This window comes from Hoplias malabaricus, chromosome 7 (assembly GCF_029633855.1).
Source record: "Hoplias malabaricus isolate fHopMal1 chromosome 7, fHopMal1.hap1, whole genome shotgun sequence".
In the NCBI taxonomy this organism is placed as follows: domain Eukaryota; kingdom Metazoa; phylum Chordata; class Actinopteri; order Characiformes; family Erythrinidae; genus Hoplias; species Hoplias malabaricus.
The window spans coordinates 37,052,229-37,068,735 of NC_089806.1; the positions used below are offsets into that span (position 1 = coordinate 37,052,229).

General features: G+C 40.2%; 2 protein-coding genes across 3 annotated transcripts in view; one reads left to right on the top strand and one right to left on the bottom strand.

The window, feature by feature from the left end:
- Window positions 1–6,719, top strand: LOC136701780 (solute carrier family 66 member 3-like). Its single transcript, XM_066676492.1, has 7 exons — window positions 1–430; window positions 3,284–3,366; window positions 3,458–3,548; window positions 4,404–4,461; window positions 5,263–5,383; window positions 5,471–5,512; window positions 5,856–6,719. The coding sequence occupies exons 1-7, from the start codon at window positions 264–266 to the stop codon at window positions 5,945–5,947; spliced, it is 654 nt and encodes a 217-aa protein (XP_066532589.1). The 5' UTR covers window positions 1–263; the 3' UTR covers window positions 5,948–6,719.
- Window positions 6,720–6,918: 199 nt separating this feature from the next.
- rock2b (rho-associated, coiled-coil containing protein kinase 2b) overlaps window positions 6,919–16,507 on the bottom strand; it is a 48,847-nt gene continuing 39,258 nt past the window's right edge. The window contains exons 24-33 of one of the 2 annotated variants that reach the window (XR_010803864.1): window positions 16,108–16,202; window positions 15,746–15,934; window positions 15,303–15,471; window positions 13,941–14,008; window positions 13,665–13,753; window positions 12,880–12,958; window positions 12,323–12,587; window positions 11,809–12,079; window positions 9,763–9,886; window positions 6,919–7,558 (exon numbers count right to left, since the gene is read on the bottom strand). Coding sequence is in view for 1 of the 2 variants with exons in the window: in XM_066676491.1 (XP_066532588.1) it covers window positions 7,555–7,558; window positions 11,809–12,079; window positions 12,323–12,587; window positions 12,880–12,958; window positions 13,665–13,753; window positions 13,941–14,008; window positions 15,303–15,471; window positions 15,746–15,934; window positions 16,108–16,202 (1,229 nt within the window). In the remaining variant the exon portion in view is untranslated. The remainder of the gene's footprint in view (window positions 7,559–9,762; window positions 9,887–11,808; window positions 12,080–12,322; window positions 12,588–12,879; window positions 12,959–13,664; window positions 13,754–13,940; window positions 14,009–15,302; window positions 15,472–15,745; window positions 15,935–16,107; window positions 16,203–16,507) is intronic. The other variant, XM_066676491.1, reaches the window with a different exon arrangement.

The following is a 16,507-nucleotide window of genomic DNA, read 5'->3' on the forward strand; positions in this document are numbered from 1 at the left end:
CATGGCGCCACCTAGCGATAAAAACGAGTATTTCTCATTTCCATAAATAACTTTAGTGCAGTTCCTCTATGAGCACTGCCTCGTGTTTCACTGAAAACATTCTTCACTTTTCAAACCTGTGTCAAACCTGCTTCATTTCTGTGTGTGTGGGTTTTTTTTTTTTTTTTGTCTTCTCTTAACTGCTTCGTAAACGTTATCAGAACGTTTCTCTATCTCTGTAAAATGTTCGTGGCATTTACTCAGGGTTTTAGCGACTGTCTTTGATGAACGTTGAAGCTGTGAAGATGTCCAGAGACGTTGTGTTGTTCTCGCTGAACCTCAGCACATTGCTCGCCTGCACCGTGCTCAAACTGCCGCAGATCGCTCTGCTGACCCGGACCAAGTCTCCCAAAGGGATCAGTGTGAGGGCAATAGTGCTGGAGCTCTCAGGGTAAGTGCTGCTGGAGGCGGTGTCGTCCTGGGGGCTAAAAGGGCTGTTATAAGCATTGGCTGACCTCTACTTACATGTCGTAAAATATATATATATTACTCTTATACTATTATATATACACTATATATGTTAGTAAAAACTATTACTGGATAAATGGGTTTATATTAAAGTGATGTTATGCTGCCATCTGCTGGTAATTTAAATCAGATTTTAGTTTATATTAATTGCCATTAAGCGGCACGGTGGTGCAGCAGGTAGTGTCGCAGTTGCACAGCTCCAGGGGCCTGGAGGTTGTGGGTTCGATTCCCGCTCTGGGTGACTCCTCTGTGAGGAGTGTGGTGTGTTCTCCCCGTGTCTGCGTGGGTTTCCTCCGGGTGCTCCGGTTTCCTCCCACAGTCCAAAAAACACACGTTGGTAGGTGGATTGGCGACTCCAAAGTGTCTGTAGGTGTGAGTGAATGTGTTTCCCTGTCAAGGACTGGCGCCCCCTCCAGGGTGTATTCCCACCTTGCGCCCAATGATTCCAGGTAGGCTCTGGACCCACCGTGACCCTGAACTGGATAAGCGTTTACAGATAATAAATGAATGAATAATTGCCATTAAAGGTGCAGTGGGTGATTTTGTTTTTAAATTTAAAACTAGTACAAATAACTAAAATATGAGGAACATGATTCCACGAGTCTTTTTAACAATATCATGGATGGACATTTGTGATGGAATGACAGTTTTTGTTGTGGTTCACCTGCTTGGCCAGGCTTTGGAACAACACAGAGAGGCACTCCAGTCAGCATACTGTAGTCAGCGCTTTCTCCTCCCTCAACATCCACAGTTAAAGTGCCCTTGAGCAAGTCACCTAACCCCCAAATGCTCAACAGGTGTAGGGGTGGCTGAGCATTGCTTCGGGTCCGTGTGGGCTCATTGCCCCAGTGCGCTAATGCGTGTGTGTGTTTTCACTGCCACAGTTGGTGGATTAAATTGGGAGGAAAATTTGTGTTATATGTTGTACAATGGGCAGCACAGTGGCGCAGCAGGTAGTGTCGCAGTCACACAGCTCCAGGGTGACTGTCTGTGAGGAGTGCGGTGTGTTCTCCCCGTGTCTGCGTGGGTTTCCTCCCACAGTCCAAAAACACACGTTGGTAGGTGGATTGGTGACTCAAAAAGTGTCTGTAGGTGTGTGTGTGTGAGTGAATGCGTTTGTGTTCCCCTGTGAAGAACTGGCGCTCCCTCCAGGGTGTATTCCTGCCTTGCGCCCAATGATTCCAGGTAGGCTCTGGACCCACCGCGACCCTGAACTGGATAAGGGTTACAGATAATGAATGAATGAATTCTGTACAATGAAAATGCAGTATGTTAATCACTCTTAAAGGGAAAGTCTACAATTGTGGGGGAAATGCAGTTCTCTCTGATTTGTATATGTTCAGCATCTCTGCATATTTTAAGGAGGAATGTTGTGTTTGAGGGGGGGGGGAAATCAACCTTTGTTTGAACGAGGCTGGTTTAACTTACCTTAATTACCAGAGAAACTCATTCTTAACTTGGATTGTTTAGTTTTGTAATACATTCATTATTGCTGTTAGCGAGTTTGGAGACACTTCCTCCTTAAGAGATCCAAAACAGCAAAATGAGTCAACATCACCCACCTATGGAGAAGGAATAGAGCAATATCCTCAACTCATTTCCTGCTTTTTAAGAGAGAAAGAGAGAGAGAGAGAGAGAGAGAGAGAGAGAGAGAGAGAGAGAGAGACTAGCATACCGGGCCGAGACAATTTTTTTTATTTACTTGTTTACAGACACTAGTGTTTCGTAAACATATTACACCAGTTTCAAACTCTCAAACAGATTGGAGAGCAGGAAATGTTGAGGAAACATCTGAATTATATAATAAATTGTTTTTGATTACAATTATAGACGTCGCCTTTAAGGCTGGATTATAATTTTAAAGTTTTGCGCAAATGATGACGGAAGGGGCGTGGCTTCCTCACACACAAAGACATGGTTATGCACGTATCAGAGGCATGATGCTATTCTCAACAATCTCTCTTCAAAATCTCCATTCTCCTGACAGGCGTCCATGTCTATGTTTTTGTGTGCGCACATCACCGGGATCCACAGACGCTCTGAGTGTTGTGATGCAGTTTTAACCACACAGAACCTGACTTTCTCGACGCATCAAATATAAACCAGGCAGTAGCCCACCTCTAGTCTTTCATCAATGGTCACAGAATGTTAATGGGGACATTCTACTTTTTGGACTATTCTCAACGCAGCTGAGACTCCAGCAGCCCTGCTGTGTCTGATCCACTCACAGCACCACGTCAGTCTCAAAGACTAACTGGGTGAAAGGGGGCTAACAAGATGCAGAGCTTGTAAGGACAGTGAGTGGAGAAACAAGGAGGTCATGGGGATGTTTTGACTAATCCGTTTATGATTTACAAGTTTGCCATTTAAATATTTTACTGATGTGTTGTATTTTCTATTTTTGTCCTTAAAGGTCTATACATGTCTTTTGACATTTGATTGCAAGGTGTCCAGTTACGCTGCCACAAAGTCTTGGTCATTGTAAGGGGAAAGTACAGCTTCTCAGTATAGCAGTGCAGCTGTTTGCATTCGTAACTCTGTGCTGGGATTTACGCAGGGATAGGTCAGGTGGATTAGTGTTATTTTGGAGCACTAGTGTGTGTCTGTGTGCAAGCCGAGTTTGCAAGGGTATGCAGTTGGATATACATTCTATAAGTTTGTTGACACTACCTATAGTCAGTGAATGAATGTGCCTATTGTTAACTATGAAAATGGTATGTTATGCTCTTTTTTTTTGGCCGTATACTGTGTTTAATTCAGTGTCCTGTATTTACAGGTATATTGTACTGACCACATATGAGATGTACCATGAATATCCACTTGCAACTTACTTGGAGTACCCTGCCCTCATCGCCCAAGGTAAATCCAAACCCCGAATCCTTGATGTGTCTCTGCTTCCTGATTATACAAGTCAGAGAAAGTGAGAATGAAGTGATCGTGTTTCTTCCAGACACAGTGCTCTTCCTGCTGATCCTCCACTACAGTGGAAACCTGAGACAGAGCCTCGTCTACAGCCTCATATATCCTCTCAGGCTATCAGTGTGCTCCCCATGTCACTGTCAAACCATACACAACTCTGATTACACATTACAGATAATAAGAAATCCTACATACGTTAAGTAACTATGCATTTTATATTATTATTTCACATTCGAACCCATCAGTTGGAAAGCTAACTAAATACATATGCTTCCTGACAGCCCATTTAAATTTATCCCAAAATCTCTGCTAAAGCCCAGGCAATTATATGCAGTGAACTTAAGGGCTCAGAGTTCTATTTCCCTTGTGCCTTTTTTCCCTTCCTTTGATCTCCAGCTTTTTTTGGCAGCTGCTATGACCACGCATGCCAGTGCTTGCGAAGCTGCTTGTTACCATCAGCCATGTACTGTTCCAATTTTAAACCGGCTATACATATTATACACGTCTGTAATATAGTTACACAATGACTGTAGAAGTGAAGAGAAATATAAATGGATAAACATGTTTCAATAATGTTATATTCAGAAGGCTTGCCGCTAATAACGATGGTATGGATTATGATTTGAAATAGGAATTTGACTTGGAGCTGGACGATACGGCCAACGTTTATATCACAATACATTTCTTAATTTTGGTCGATATGATGTAATTCCAACATCGATATGAGCAACAAAAAACTCAAAAGTGTCCAAGGGTGTAAATGTGTGTGTGTGGCCCTGGGAAGGACTGGCGCCCCCTCCAGGGTGTGTTCCCGCCTTGTGCCCAATGATTCCAGGTAGGCTCTGGACCCACCGTGACCCTGAACTGGATAAGCGGTTACAGATAATGAATGAATGAATGAATGAATGAATGAACTGGAGGTGGCACTGCTTGTTCTGTATGCTGTATGTACATCACTGACCTTGACAGCTGTTCAGTTTTGTCGGAGGGTCGCAGCTCCTCACCCTGAAGAGCTGGATCATTGACTCAGCAATGGTGAGCTCTTACTGCTTTATGAATCACCCATTTGAAATACTTTCTAAAAACATCCCTCTTCAAAATGAATAGTTAATACAGGGTGGGCCATTTATATTACACTGAAACTACGGATACTGGAAGCCTGTGCTAGCATTTCTCCTCCGGTGTTGCTATCAGTGTGTGAAGAGTGGGAGAAGAGGGTTGCATTGACAATCCAACACAATGGGCAGCACTTTGAACACATTTTATAAGTGCTCAGAAACTTGTAAATAACTAATGAAAGAATAATGTTACGTTAAAACCAAGCACACCAATGTTTTTCTTGTGAAATTCCCAATAAGTTTGATGTGTCACATGACCCTCTCCCCATTGAATAAACAAAAGTTGGATCCAAAATGTCTGACTTCAAAATGGCCGCCATGGTCACCACCCATCTTGAAAAGCTTCCCCCCCTCCCATATACTAATGTGCCACAAACAGGAAGTTAATATCACCAACCATTCCCATTTTATTAAGGTGTATCCATATAAATGGCCAACCCTGTATAAAGAAATATGAAATATAGGGAGGGTGGGATTCATATTTTGGACACTTTCCTTAATCATTGCTTTGTGTGTGTGCGCATGTTTATATAAAATTTATGTTGACATACTTGCAGTGTGGGGACTTCTAAATGTAAATCATACCATTTAAGGTGAAAGGTTTTAGTGTGAAAGTTAGCGTTAGGCTGCTAATACTTATGGACTAATAGATGTTCATGTAATGGCCCCATAATCACTGAAAACAAACCTCTGTGCTTGGGGCGTGTTTTGAACACAGAGCCTCTGTACAGTCATCAGTGCAACCAGCAGATTTGCTCAGTTGCAGTGCCTGTGGGAGACTAAGGACGCAGGTCAGGTCAGCGCTCTCTCCTGGGCCATGTCCACTTACACCTGCATGGGTAAGTCATCAGTACGGTCAGTTAACACTAATCTAAACTGCATCGAACATGAACATCTCACTGTATCCCATTTCTCTTTGTCTTTAGCTCGAATACTGACCACTGTTCTTACCTCTGGGGATCTGAAAGGTGAGAGCAAAATATTCATAAGAACATATTAGTCTGTCAATCATTTCTCTGTTATGTTTTGAGGAAGAAAATGTTGAAGACAAGAAAGGCAGCCATTAAACTTCACTTTATAGTTTAAATCATAAAATCCAGCAACTTTTCACTGATCTGGAAGTGCTAACAGGGTCTGATCTAGTAGAAGGTTTACATTCTGTGATTTTGAGGAGATTCTTTATAAAAGAATAGCATATGATGCCATGGTTTGGCCAGAAACCTAGAGGTAAGAGCGTTCTGGCGGGCCACAGTAGTATTCACTTTAAAAGCTATGTGTTAAATAACAATCCTTGCTGTTCTCTTGCCTTAGTCCTGCTGCGTTTCGTCGTCATGACAACGCTCAACGGCTGGGTCCTGGCCACCGTGGTCTTCTACAAGCGCAACGGCCAAAAGCTGGAGTGAGAAAGCAGGTTCTGGTCTGCTGCTATAGCGACAAAGCGGAAACTGACTGACCAACCTCTGACCAAAGAGATCCAGAGAGGTTTTCATTCACCCAGGGGCCAGGCTTTAGCCTCTCGTCAAATCAGAGCTGCTCTTAAACTTCAAAACCAGCACTATTTCTTTCTCTGAATGTGCCTCCTCCAACAGAACCGACCACCGGGTTTCAGGGGTTTCATCTTCAACAGGACAGAGTCATCTTTACATTTTGAGTACACTAATGTTAATTTTAGCAATATACGCACAAAACCTCAGAACCATTGCGTGGGACTTAATAGGCATTAGATAACTAGATCACAGCCCGTAAACAAATTGGGAACAACAATTTTCAGTGAAAGAATGCAGAGAAATATATTTCCCCCCTTATTTCTGAAAGCTTAAAGTAAGGTTTATGTGATAATGACATTTGTGGTGGTCTATAAGGACTTTGTTTGATTGTTTGTGGTCCACGTTTCTTGATTAACCTTTTATAATATTGGAAATCCGGTCGTTCACTTTTCCTTTCTTTGACTTTCCCCTTCTTTATGCAAGTGGTTATGTTTTTATCTAAGATTTTCTGAAACATCATCTGAAAAACTAATAACTTGGGGGGAGCTTTAGTTTTACACAGTACTGTATAAATAGAGACACACTGTTGGACAGTCGATGTCACTGTGTTATGAGAGGGAACATATTTTTGCACCTGTAGTGGAAACACAGGGTCTGATTGGCCAGTTTTTAGTTACAGAATAAAGTTATGACAACATATGGCATGCGCATACAGAAAACGCAAAGTTATATACATAGGTAGTTTTTCAAATACATATTTTTAATATGTCACAATGTCCTGTAAACCAGTATTTATCAGTGGCCTTTTTCTATACGCTTCAATGCATAGCTCTTAACCAGAAATTAGACTGAACCAGAGATACACATGCTGCTTTGTGGGTAGTTCTAGTTATGAATGGACATGAATTGGCAAGGCATAAAAATAAACTGTGCAGTGGCCTGCATCTATTAACTGATTATGTTCTGTTTCTTTCCACCCAATACATCCTGTAATGTCAGACACTCTTGCTCTCTCTGAAGCATCTTTAATTAAAGCTAATATGAACTGTTTGCAATTATTGGCTTTTCCCTTAAAGAAACAGATTTGTGGAGTATACAGATTCAGAACGTCACATGTCATACCATTTCCGGATGAACTACCTCACATTTTCATACAAGCACAAAATCAGACACAATTAATTCACTCACTCACTCACTCTCTCTCTCTCTCTCTCACACACACACACACACATATATATATATATAAACAATACAAGACAAAACAGTGTCTTAATACTTTTAAACTATTTCACACTGCGATATTGACATCTTTGGGCACTTTTCATATTAAGGCAGATCCAAAAAGCTCTGTAAAAAAGGCACAAATCATTATTCAGTTTAACCTTTAGCACTTGGGTGTGTAGTGTTGAAACGCTGGAGTAAATTCACCAACACATGTAGTTCATAAGCCTTCTGTAAGGTCCTTTCTGTAAATTGTCCAACATCTGCTACTGGAGTTGTGCCCAATCCAACGATGATCAAGGTTAGCTGCGAAAGCAGAAGAGTAGTTGTCAAGTTATGCTTTATTGACTGGTGTAGATTGTAGAATTCTGTTCACACTATAACCCAAAAGTGTATTAGAAACACAGCACACAACACTGGAGTACGGGAAGCAGTGAATCAGAGCAACACAGTAAAAGCAGTCACAAACAGGCTTCATGCTTCGACTTTTATAGGAAAAAAAAAAAATCCAGAAAACACAGCTTTAAAGGAACAATAGGTAAGATTGGGTTTTCTCTTCTGGGTTTCTTTTTACAGCACTGTACTGAAAACAACAAGGAAGGGGGTGGTGGTTTCTTACCCTCCTCCAAAAGTTACATAGTGCAGTTTCTGCAGTGCTGAGCCCAGAGTAGCAATGACAGAGGTTATATTCTTCCTATTACGGGTCAGTGAAGGATTAAACAATGATTTTGAAGCTGTTATTTTATGATAAAATACTACGTAGTGTTCCTTTAAGCTAATGATTTGCTTATTATCAAATTTACATAGTGAACAGCCGAGATGTGTTCATGTGGTTTTGTATTACACAGTGTTATCGAACACGGAATCATAGCCTGAAAGTAGATGCTTTCTACATCAACTTTAAATATCAGGAACTCTTGGTATTTTGAGATTAAACACTTGATCTAGCCTTAAGGTAAAGCCTTTAACTTTGTGGAAAGGTGAACAGTATAATTTTATGCTAATTTAGCATTGAGAAACTCCTTAGCATTCACCAGAATTCCCATTTCGAATTACACCTACAAAATATATACAAACTAAAGCTACACCTAGTCTCCCTTTTCAAAAACGAAAATCTATACTATTAGCACAACCAAATGAAATGGTAAACCTAATTTTAAAACGTAAAATACAAATGCTAATAGCCAGGAAGCTTTCATAACATGTTAGCTACTTGATAGCCTTGTAGCTTCAATGCAAAACAACAGAAAACACTGCAGACACCAAACAAATATGCAGTCTAAGCTGATTGACTAGATTTTTTTCAGAAGTTTATTTCTGAATTAATATTTTAATGTTTGCTCTAGGAGCCATACTCACTCTACTTACCATCAGTAACCCACATTCACATGCGAATATACTGTAGTTCACATGCATTCACAGCAATATAAAATGACGCATCAAACGTTGCAGTGATGTTTTACTGTTGTGTTGGTGTCATTTGTGCAAGGGTTATGCAATAATATAGCGCTCAAACACCAAGCTTTGTTCTAATGTAGATATCAACACACATCACTCTGGTTACCCTGCAGACTCCCCCATCCTCAGAAGTCAAACATATCGTCATCATCATCATCATCATCATCATGATCATGAAGTGCCCAACCCCAGTCTTTCAGGTCAAACTCTATCACACTGGAAAAGGAGAGGGGTCAGTGTAGTTATAGAAGGGCGCTTTGCATTCTGTGTAAAATCCTCACATTTTTTCATACTTTGTACATTTTTACCTGTTAGTCTCACCAAGCAGGTAATTTTACTGTCAATCATTTCTTCATCTACTGACTCAAAGAGGTTTATTACCATGTATGTAACATCTGTGTGGGAGACGGTTGTCTAATATCCAATACAGCAAATGTTCAGTGCTTGTATAAGAACTTACACTCGTACAACATTGCTGTTGCTGCTGAATGGCTTGTTAAGGCTGGAGTTGCATGGAATATATGCAGATGTTATTCTGTGATGTTAGTGAATACGACTCTTGCATCATTCATTCCCCAGGCCAGGACAGGGCCGTGAAGCTGCACTGCCAGGTGAGGTTTTGTTTCATAACAGGCATGCAGTCATGCAGGCTGTTCTAACCGATGTACTTACTGTCCACACACACACGCACACAGTCGCAGGGTAGAAGGAGTAAGGTCAGAGTGAAGGAGTCAGTGGAGAATGATTCGGAGCATGGGGCCAGAGCTAAAAAGGGTTAGCGGGGCAAGGAGTTTGATTAAGAAACAGCTCAAATAGACCATTCAGAAATGCTTAGATTAGATTTGCTTATATTACAACACACAGGTGCTCTAAGACTGAACTGAAAATATGTGTGGGAGGCAAAAGCCTGTCTTTTTTGTCTTTCTAAATATAATGAATCAGTATTGTTCTTTCCCCATGCCTCTGCCCTCTTTTTTCTGGAATGGGGAGATTAGACAGATAACTTAAACCTATTGTTGAGGACTGTCCGATAATGTACCTCAGCTTCTTACCTATGATTCAAATATGTTCCCTCATATAATGGACACCCCTGCTTTGCTTGCGTCCACTGACTGTTAACTTAAAAAACTGAATCCTGTTCAATCGTCATCCTCACTGCCTACTGGAGTATAACACCTGTACAAAAATAGTCATACAAATGCCCTTGGCAAGTATTAATATTTTAGTAAGTAAATGCAACTTCTAATTACAGCTCTCCACAAACTACAAAGCTCTTAAAATGATTTTAGACTAAAGTTAAATGGCATGTAATTACCAGCCCCTGTTCTAAGTACTGCCGTCTACTAGTGTTTAAAGCTAGTGCTGAATAGTGCTAGTCTCCTCTTTAATTATAGCCACTCATTGTGCAGGAAACAGTCCAATAATAATGTGAGTCTTATTAATTCTGGCTTTTGTACTGCATGGGTTATGCCACTGCTGTCATTTTGAAGCTAAAAGACAAAACAATCATTCTTCACTGAAATGTCAAGGCTATGTATTGCTTTAATAATTTGTTTCTAAATATAACCAGGTGAGGCAGACTTAGAACAAAGCTGGAACAATCCAAACATGGAGCATAAGCTAATACAGCTTACCATACAGTGGTATATTCCATTATATACCTATAAGATTATTGTCATGAGTGACTGCTCGTGTCAGAATAACATGCATGTAGTATTATGCAAGTCTGAAATTGATAGAACTCATTTTAGTAAAAAGTAGGTTGAAGTTGATGGAGAGCTATGTCTAATTAGGCTAATCTATAGCTAATCTGTTAAGATATTTGTCATTAGTAAAAGCTGCTATTTGACAATCTTGTTTAAAAAAATGAATGGAATTAGATAAAAGCAAGTCTATGAGAAAATCCATTCTCAGCACAGACAACATGGTTCAGATTGGTGTATAAGCATTTAAAATAGGCCTGGTAATTGAAGCTATATGTATGTGTTCTATAATTCACTGCTACAAGCTACCTATACATGAAAAGAGACCTGGTACTGTCAGCTGTATATGGGTGCAATGAACATTAAAGACTAAGCACCAGCTCTATGAAAGTGTCAAACAAATAAATACAGTGGAATTTGAGTTCATAACTTGTGTTTATTTAGAGTCAGAAAACATGTTATTTCTTACTAATTCAAGGAATAAGGTTTAAAAGACCGTTGGTCCCCCCCCCCCCAACGGTGTTCGAAAACTCTAATAGAAAACTCTAACTCTTGCCTGTGACGTAGATGGTGGACAACAACTCTAGAAGTTGCACTTAATTTAATGCAAAATGACGAAAAGGTGTGTTGTTTTTGGCTGCAATCATTCAATGTACAGTGGGACATCTGTGAACAAATGGCCCAAAGATCCCAAAATATCCAGAAAATGGACTAAATTTGTCAACTTTAAACGGGCACTTTGGAAAGGACCATCCGCTCACTCCGTTATCTATAGCTCATTTCACTCAATATGGGCATGTAAGGACACCAACGAAAGGTGTTCAAGAGCCTCTGTAACATGGAGGTAAACAGGGTAAGGACACTCACTTCGCCTGTTTTAGTTGGTGTTAGTTAACGTTAGCTTGACTTGCTAAACTCGGTGGCTCAGATTATACTCAGCTACGTAGCTGCATTACGGAGGTTTATAGTGTCGGATGAATTCGAGTTCGACTTCGATCACATTTACAAGAATAACGGTACCTCTACATTTGAGTTTAGCTTATTGCTAGGCTTATGTCATGAATAATGTTGGTTATTTAGCTAGATACTGTCATAACAGTCAGTCATAACGGTGTTTTACCGCGGCGTTGTTCAGCTGTTGTCCACCAGTGACGTCACGGTTGCGTTCAAAAATTTCCGTAGCAAGCTCAGGTTTTTCCGTCAATTTAAAAAAATTGTCAGTTTTAAAGCAAAGTAAGCTGCTATTTTCATTTTATTTCATACTTATATATGTCAGTAACTAAAATAATGTGAAATATTCATTAAGTGGTGCTTAGCCTTTAAGACTTTTTCCTCATTTATAAACTACCCACTGCATATATTGTTTAATCCGTATAACATATCATGGTCACTCACCTGGTCTTGCCGGGAGGTGGTGGCCCTCTGTTGGACACCCTGATAGCTCCTCTGGGGGAGAGTTTTGGGGAGTTGCGGGGAGACATGTGGGGTGAGGGCAGTGGTGGAGATCCGATGGGGCTCTCCTGAGGAGGTGACTGAGTGAGAGTTGGGATTGGGGCTGAAGACTTGCGAGGGATTCGCTTGAGCAGGCGACTGACCCATTTCTGCTGTTCTGCTGTGGAGCTGGCCAGCAGTAGCAGCTCTTTAGCGGTGGACATGTCGTAGTTCACTGTAGGAGACACACAGTTAGTATGTGTTACTAACTAACTGGGTATCTGTGTAGGGTTGAATGCACATTCAACACTAAACAAGAACCTCAGATCTAGGGATTTAATTTTAACAGAATATAATTAGAACGTGATGACAAATGGAACAAAGTTATAACTCTGATCAAACATGCTAACAACCACAATAAAAAGGGGAGGAAAAAAAACCTGTAAATCACAGTGCATAAGTTTTGTGACATCCTGACCTTTGCACGGGGCGAGCACTTCCTCCTTACGGTCCAGGTGGTCTTTGTGGCATTTGACGTGGCAGCGGCGGCACTCTAGAGCAGGTGGAGGTTTGAAGACGTTCCAGAGTGGCCGAGGGCACACTTCACAGCTAGAGGGGAAATGATACAGCGTCGGCACAAGCTCATGACCTTTGTGGGAGATGTACGCCGACCTGTCGGCTGAAGAAAGTTCCATGGCAACTTCGTGATCTTTTTTACTCTCTGCCTCGTTGTCATAAAGTATCTAAAGGTAATGGAAAGAGACATAAAAGAATCAATATACAGAAAGTATATTGTAAAAAGTATGTTATATATGATATACAAATACATTACTAATCCCTGTCAGAGGTTAAGGTAGCTTAAAAATCTCATCCCATAAATGTGTTTAAAACACCTTTGCTTGTGCACACCTCGTGTGTTCATGTATTTTCTTAGAAACTTAAAACAATCAATGCTCTAAAATATTGCAAAATTAAAGCAAATTGTCTTCAAACTTCTGATGGGCAGCGTAGTACTGTTGTACATCAACCTGTTACCTGGAAAATGCGTGGGATTTCTCTTGCATCTGCACGGTAAACATCAGTCTGAGTGACAGGTCGAACATGGAAGAGTTTACTGAAACAAAATCAACAAAATGCATGAGTAAAACTCCAAAGTAGCAATTTCACACCAAACTCACACAGAGAGCAGCAGATCTGGATCTAGCTACACTTTAACTCTAGCTTAAACTGGATCAGGGCATTTAAAATCGATGTACTTAAAAATGGATATATTCTACTCCTGTACACTCTCAGAACAACTGTCACGGTGGTGGATGGTACCTTCGCTGTCTCTGTGTTGAGACCCTGAAAGGTATGTCCCTTAATTCAGGAACAGAACTGTATAATTTATATTAATTGTAGATTTTTAAGTTGAATTGATTTCATAAATCATTATCTCCTTATTTCTAGACTGTCAACTGACCTAGCCCTTCAGTGGCTACAATCATACCTTACTGACAGGCATCAGTACATTACTTTGGGTTCTCATCAATCTCATATGGCCTCAGTAGATCACGGTGTGCCCCAGGGATCTGTTCTCGGACCTCTTCTGTCCATCGTTTACATTGAAGAGGTTATTCATAATCGTGGTTTTAAATTCTGCTGCTATGCTGATGATATTCATGTCTAGATCAGTACTTCTACTCCCTCAATCTCAGCCCAGACCTTGAGCTTATGTATTGCAGATTTAAAACTTAAGCTACATAATAAAACTGCTGTGGCGATGTGGAAGTGGAAGAAGGCTAATACTATATTACTGTTGTATGCTTGTTTAGACTCACTCTATGTCTAGTGTCCTGAATGGGTTGGACTGCTCTCTGTCTTCTTCCGAGTTGTAGAAGAGGATCTTCTTACTGCTCATAACCACATACTACAAACCAAAAACAAATACACATACATAATACACATTTTATTAGATTCAGAGTAGGCTTCGGACACACGTCAATCCTAAACTACATAAGCAGTTACAGGCAATCAATGAATGAATACACGTTATTTGAGAACATAAGGATTTGTGTAACAATAACTGTCAGATAGTTAGAAGAAGTGGTATTTACCTTCTTATCCCAACCAAATCTCTTGGTATTCTTACTTGGAAGAGACAGCCAGCCCTCTAGACTAGAGTCTGTAATACACAGGGAAAAAGGAAAGTGTTTACAAATTATACTAATAATTAGAGATGTACCGGGGAAGCGCACACTCAAAGTATATATTCTGGTAGGGTCAGTGGATCATTGTGAGTTTTCACATAATTAGGCTTAGGTCACACCACAGCACAGCACACAGTATTAGAAACACTGCACACCAAATGTACCTTGAAAGTTTCAAGTGTTTCTGTTGTCAAACACTGTCAGTCTGTGTGAATACTGTGCAGTGTAAGTGTGTTTATAGAAAAGCCATCAGGAAAGTTTGGACACACCCTAGTTTTCCATAATGTTGATCCTAAAGATTATGTATAAATCCTTTAAAAAATATTAACCAATTAATAAATACTAAATATTACTAAATAAATACTAAATACCAGTCCTGAGCACTGTTAAAAAATTTGGAGAAATATAAAATATATATAGATTTACTGAACAGGTGAGTCCAAAGTTTTGCCTGAACATGCAGGTGTACATTACTTGATGTAAGTGAGCGCTCTCTATGGTTCCATGCAGGGTCACCTGCAGGGTCATGGTCAGCCGGCCGCTCATAGGTGAGGGCCAACCGAGGCCGCTGCTGCTCTTCCTCTTCCTCTTCCTCAGAGTCAGAGGGGAAAAGGGGGGTGATGCGGCACGGCCGAGTGTCAATACTGACCGACTTGGAGCTTCGCTGGTACGTGAATGACATGGACTCCGAGGTTTGTGAGTGTGTAATGCGCACTACAGTGTCACCATGGGGACAGGGGGAGGAGTGAAAAGAGCACCAATTAAACAAAGAAAGAAAAGAAGTGTTAATAGTAGAGATTCAGTGGACAGACGTGGAGTGTAAGGCAGATTAGGAACACAGGGAAACAACATGAGACTCACAGAAAAGAGAATCACAGATACAGAAAGTGATGAAATGAAACAGAAAGAATGAGTAAGAACTAGAGAAAAAGTTACAAATAGATGAATACTAAAAAAAGCGCTGCAAAAAATAGAAGTTAAAATAAATAACTACCTCATGTAATACTGCCTAGATTTACAATGATTTCGCTTGGCAAATTAAACCATCCGTACCTATTATTACTATTTATCTTCTTGTAGGTACATGTGCCAAGTGATGTTTTTCACTAATTAGCAAATAATTGTCATTAAAAATGCAGGAAGATGAACAAATCTTAAATAAATCTCACAGTTTGTAAAAGTTAAACAATAAAGAAATATCTAGAAAAAAGCTCTCAAACGTTTTGCGAACCAGAGCTTTAACGCTTCTGTGTGATGCTGCAGTGGTACCTGGGTAAGGTTCATTATCCAGCTCGTTGCCTGTACTGCTGATGCTGGTTGTGTCCAGAGAGTGGATACTCAGAGTCGTCAGCTGACTGCGCAGACGCTCTATATCACTGTCTTTACTGTCCAGAGCCATTTGCAGATCCACACGCACCTGCGACTCCTCCATTATCACCTAAACAACACACACAAACATACAAAAATAACACATGAAATTAGTATTGGTCAAAATTCTTGATTAGTATTGGTCAAATGATTTGGAAACTATTGAACCGTAGTCTAATGGCTCAATATTTGTAAGTGTGTTTATTCTGAGCTTGTGTACACTGTGTAGGTTTATGGAAATTCTGGCATAAAGTGGTAAACTTAATTATTAAGGCATAACTATCTCAAAACACTGCAGTTTTTAGGTTGCATGAAGGTTGTGTTTGAGTTGCAGGGTCACTCACAGCCTGCATCTCGTTGATCTCTTTCTGGTATTTGATGATGGTGCTGTTAAGTTTTTCCTTCTCAGAGCGCAGCTCCAACTGCAACTTCCTGTTTTCTTTCTCCTTTCTTCGCAACTCAATATCTTCACCACGGTGACCACCAGGCACTGAATCCTTCCTGTTCATGATCTCCGCCAGTTTGTTTACCGCCTAAACACAGGGAAAGAACATTAGGCAGCGAAGACCAAAAACACAGAACTGTATTGTGATGGAAATAAAAAAGCTGAAATATCTGCAGAATTCGCAAATTATTATAATAATAGCTGTCTACAAACATTTGGATATATAGTAAATCTTGTGTTTAGATATAAACCTCTACCCACCTGAATCTTGAGTGTTCGCTCCACCTGAAGTTGCTTATCAAAGGACATCTTCAGCACGCTCACTTGGTTCTCCTCCTCTTTAGCCTTCTGCAGCTCTGTGTTGACAAAAAACCCCACTAAATATTACTATAAATTTTCTTTGACATTCCTTTTAAATTTATGGCACCAGCGTAAAATCTGGACATAGCGATTTTGGAAACAATTTCATAGCAGCAGTGAGCTCTCTAATTATAATAGTTTTAGGAAAATAGCTCAGGTATTTAAGCAAAACCTTTTAAATAAATGAGTGAATTAGTGACTCACTTTATGATAATTGTACAAAACATACAATGAAATGTGACCTCTGCATTTAATCCATCCGTGGCAGTGAACACACACACCAAGTCCACTAATTGTTAGA

Bases quoted from the DNA above. Each gene is read 5' to 3' on its own strand.
- LOC136701780 (XM_066676492.1), top strand. From the start codon at position 264: ATGAACGTTGAAGCTGTGAAGATGTCCAGAGACGTTGTGTTGTTCTCG. The intron at 3,367-3,457 runs GTAAATCCAAAC...TGTTTCTTCCAG, and splicing joins CCCTGCCCTCATCGCCCAAG to ACACAGTGCTCTTCCTGCTG. The intron at 3,549-4,403 runs GTGCTCCCCATG...ACAGCTGTTCAG, and splicing joins TATCCTCTCAGGCTATCAGT to TTTTGTCGGAGGGTCGCAGC.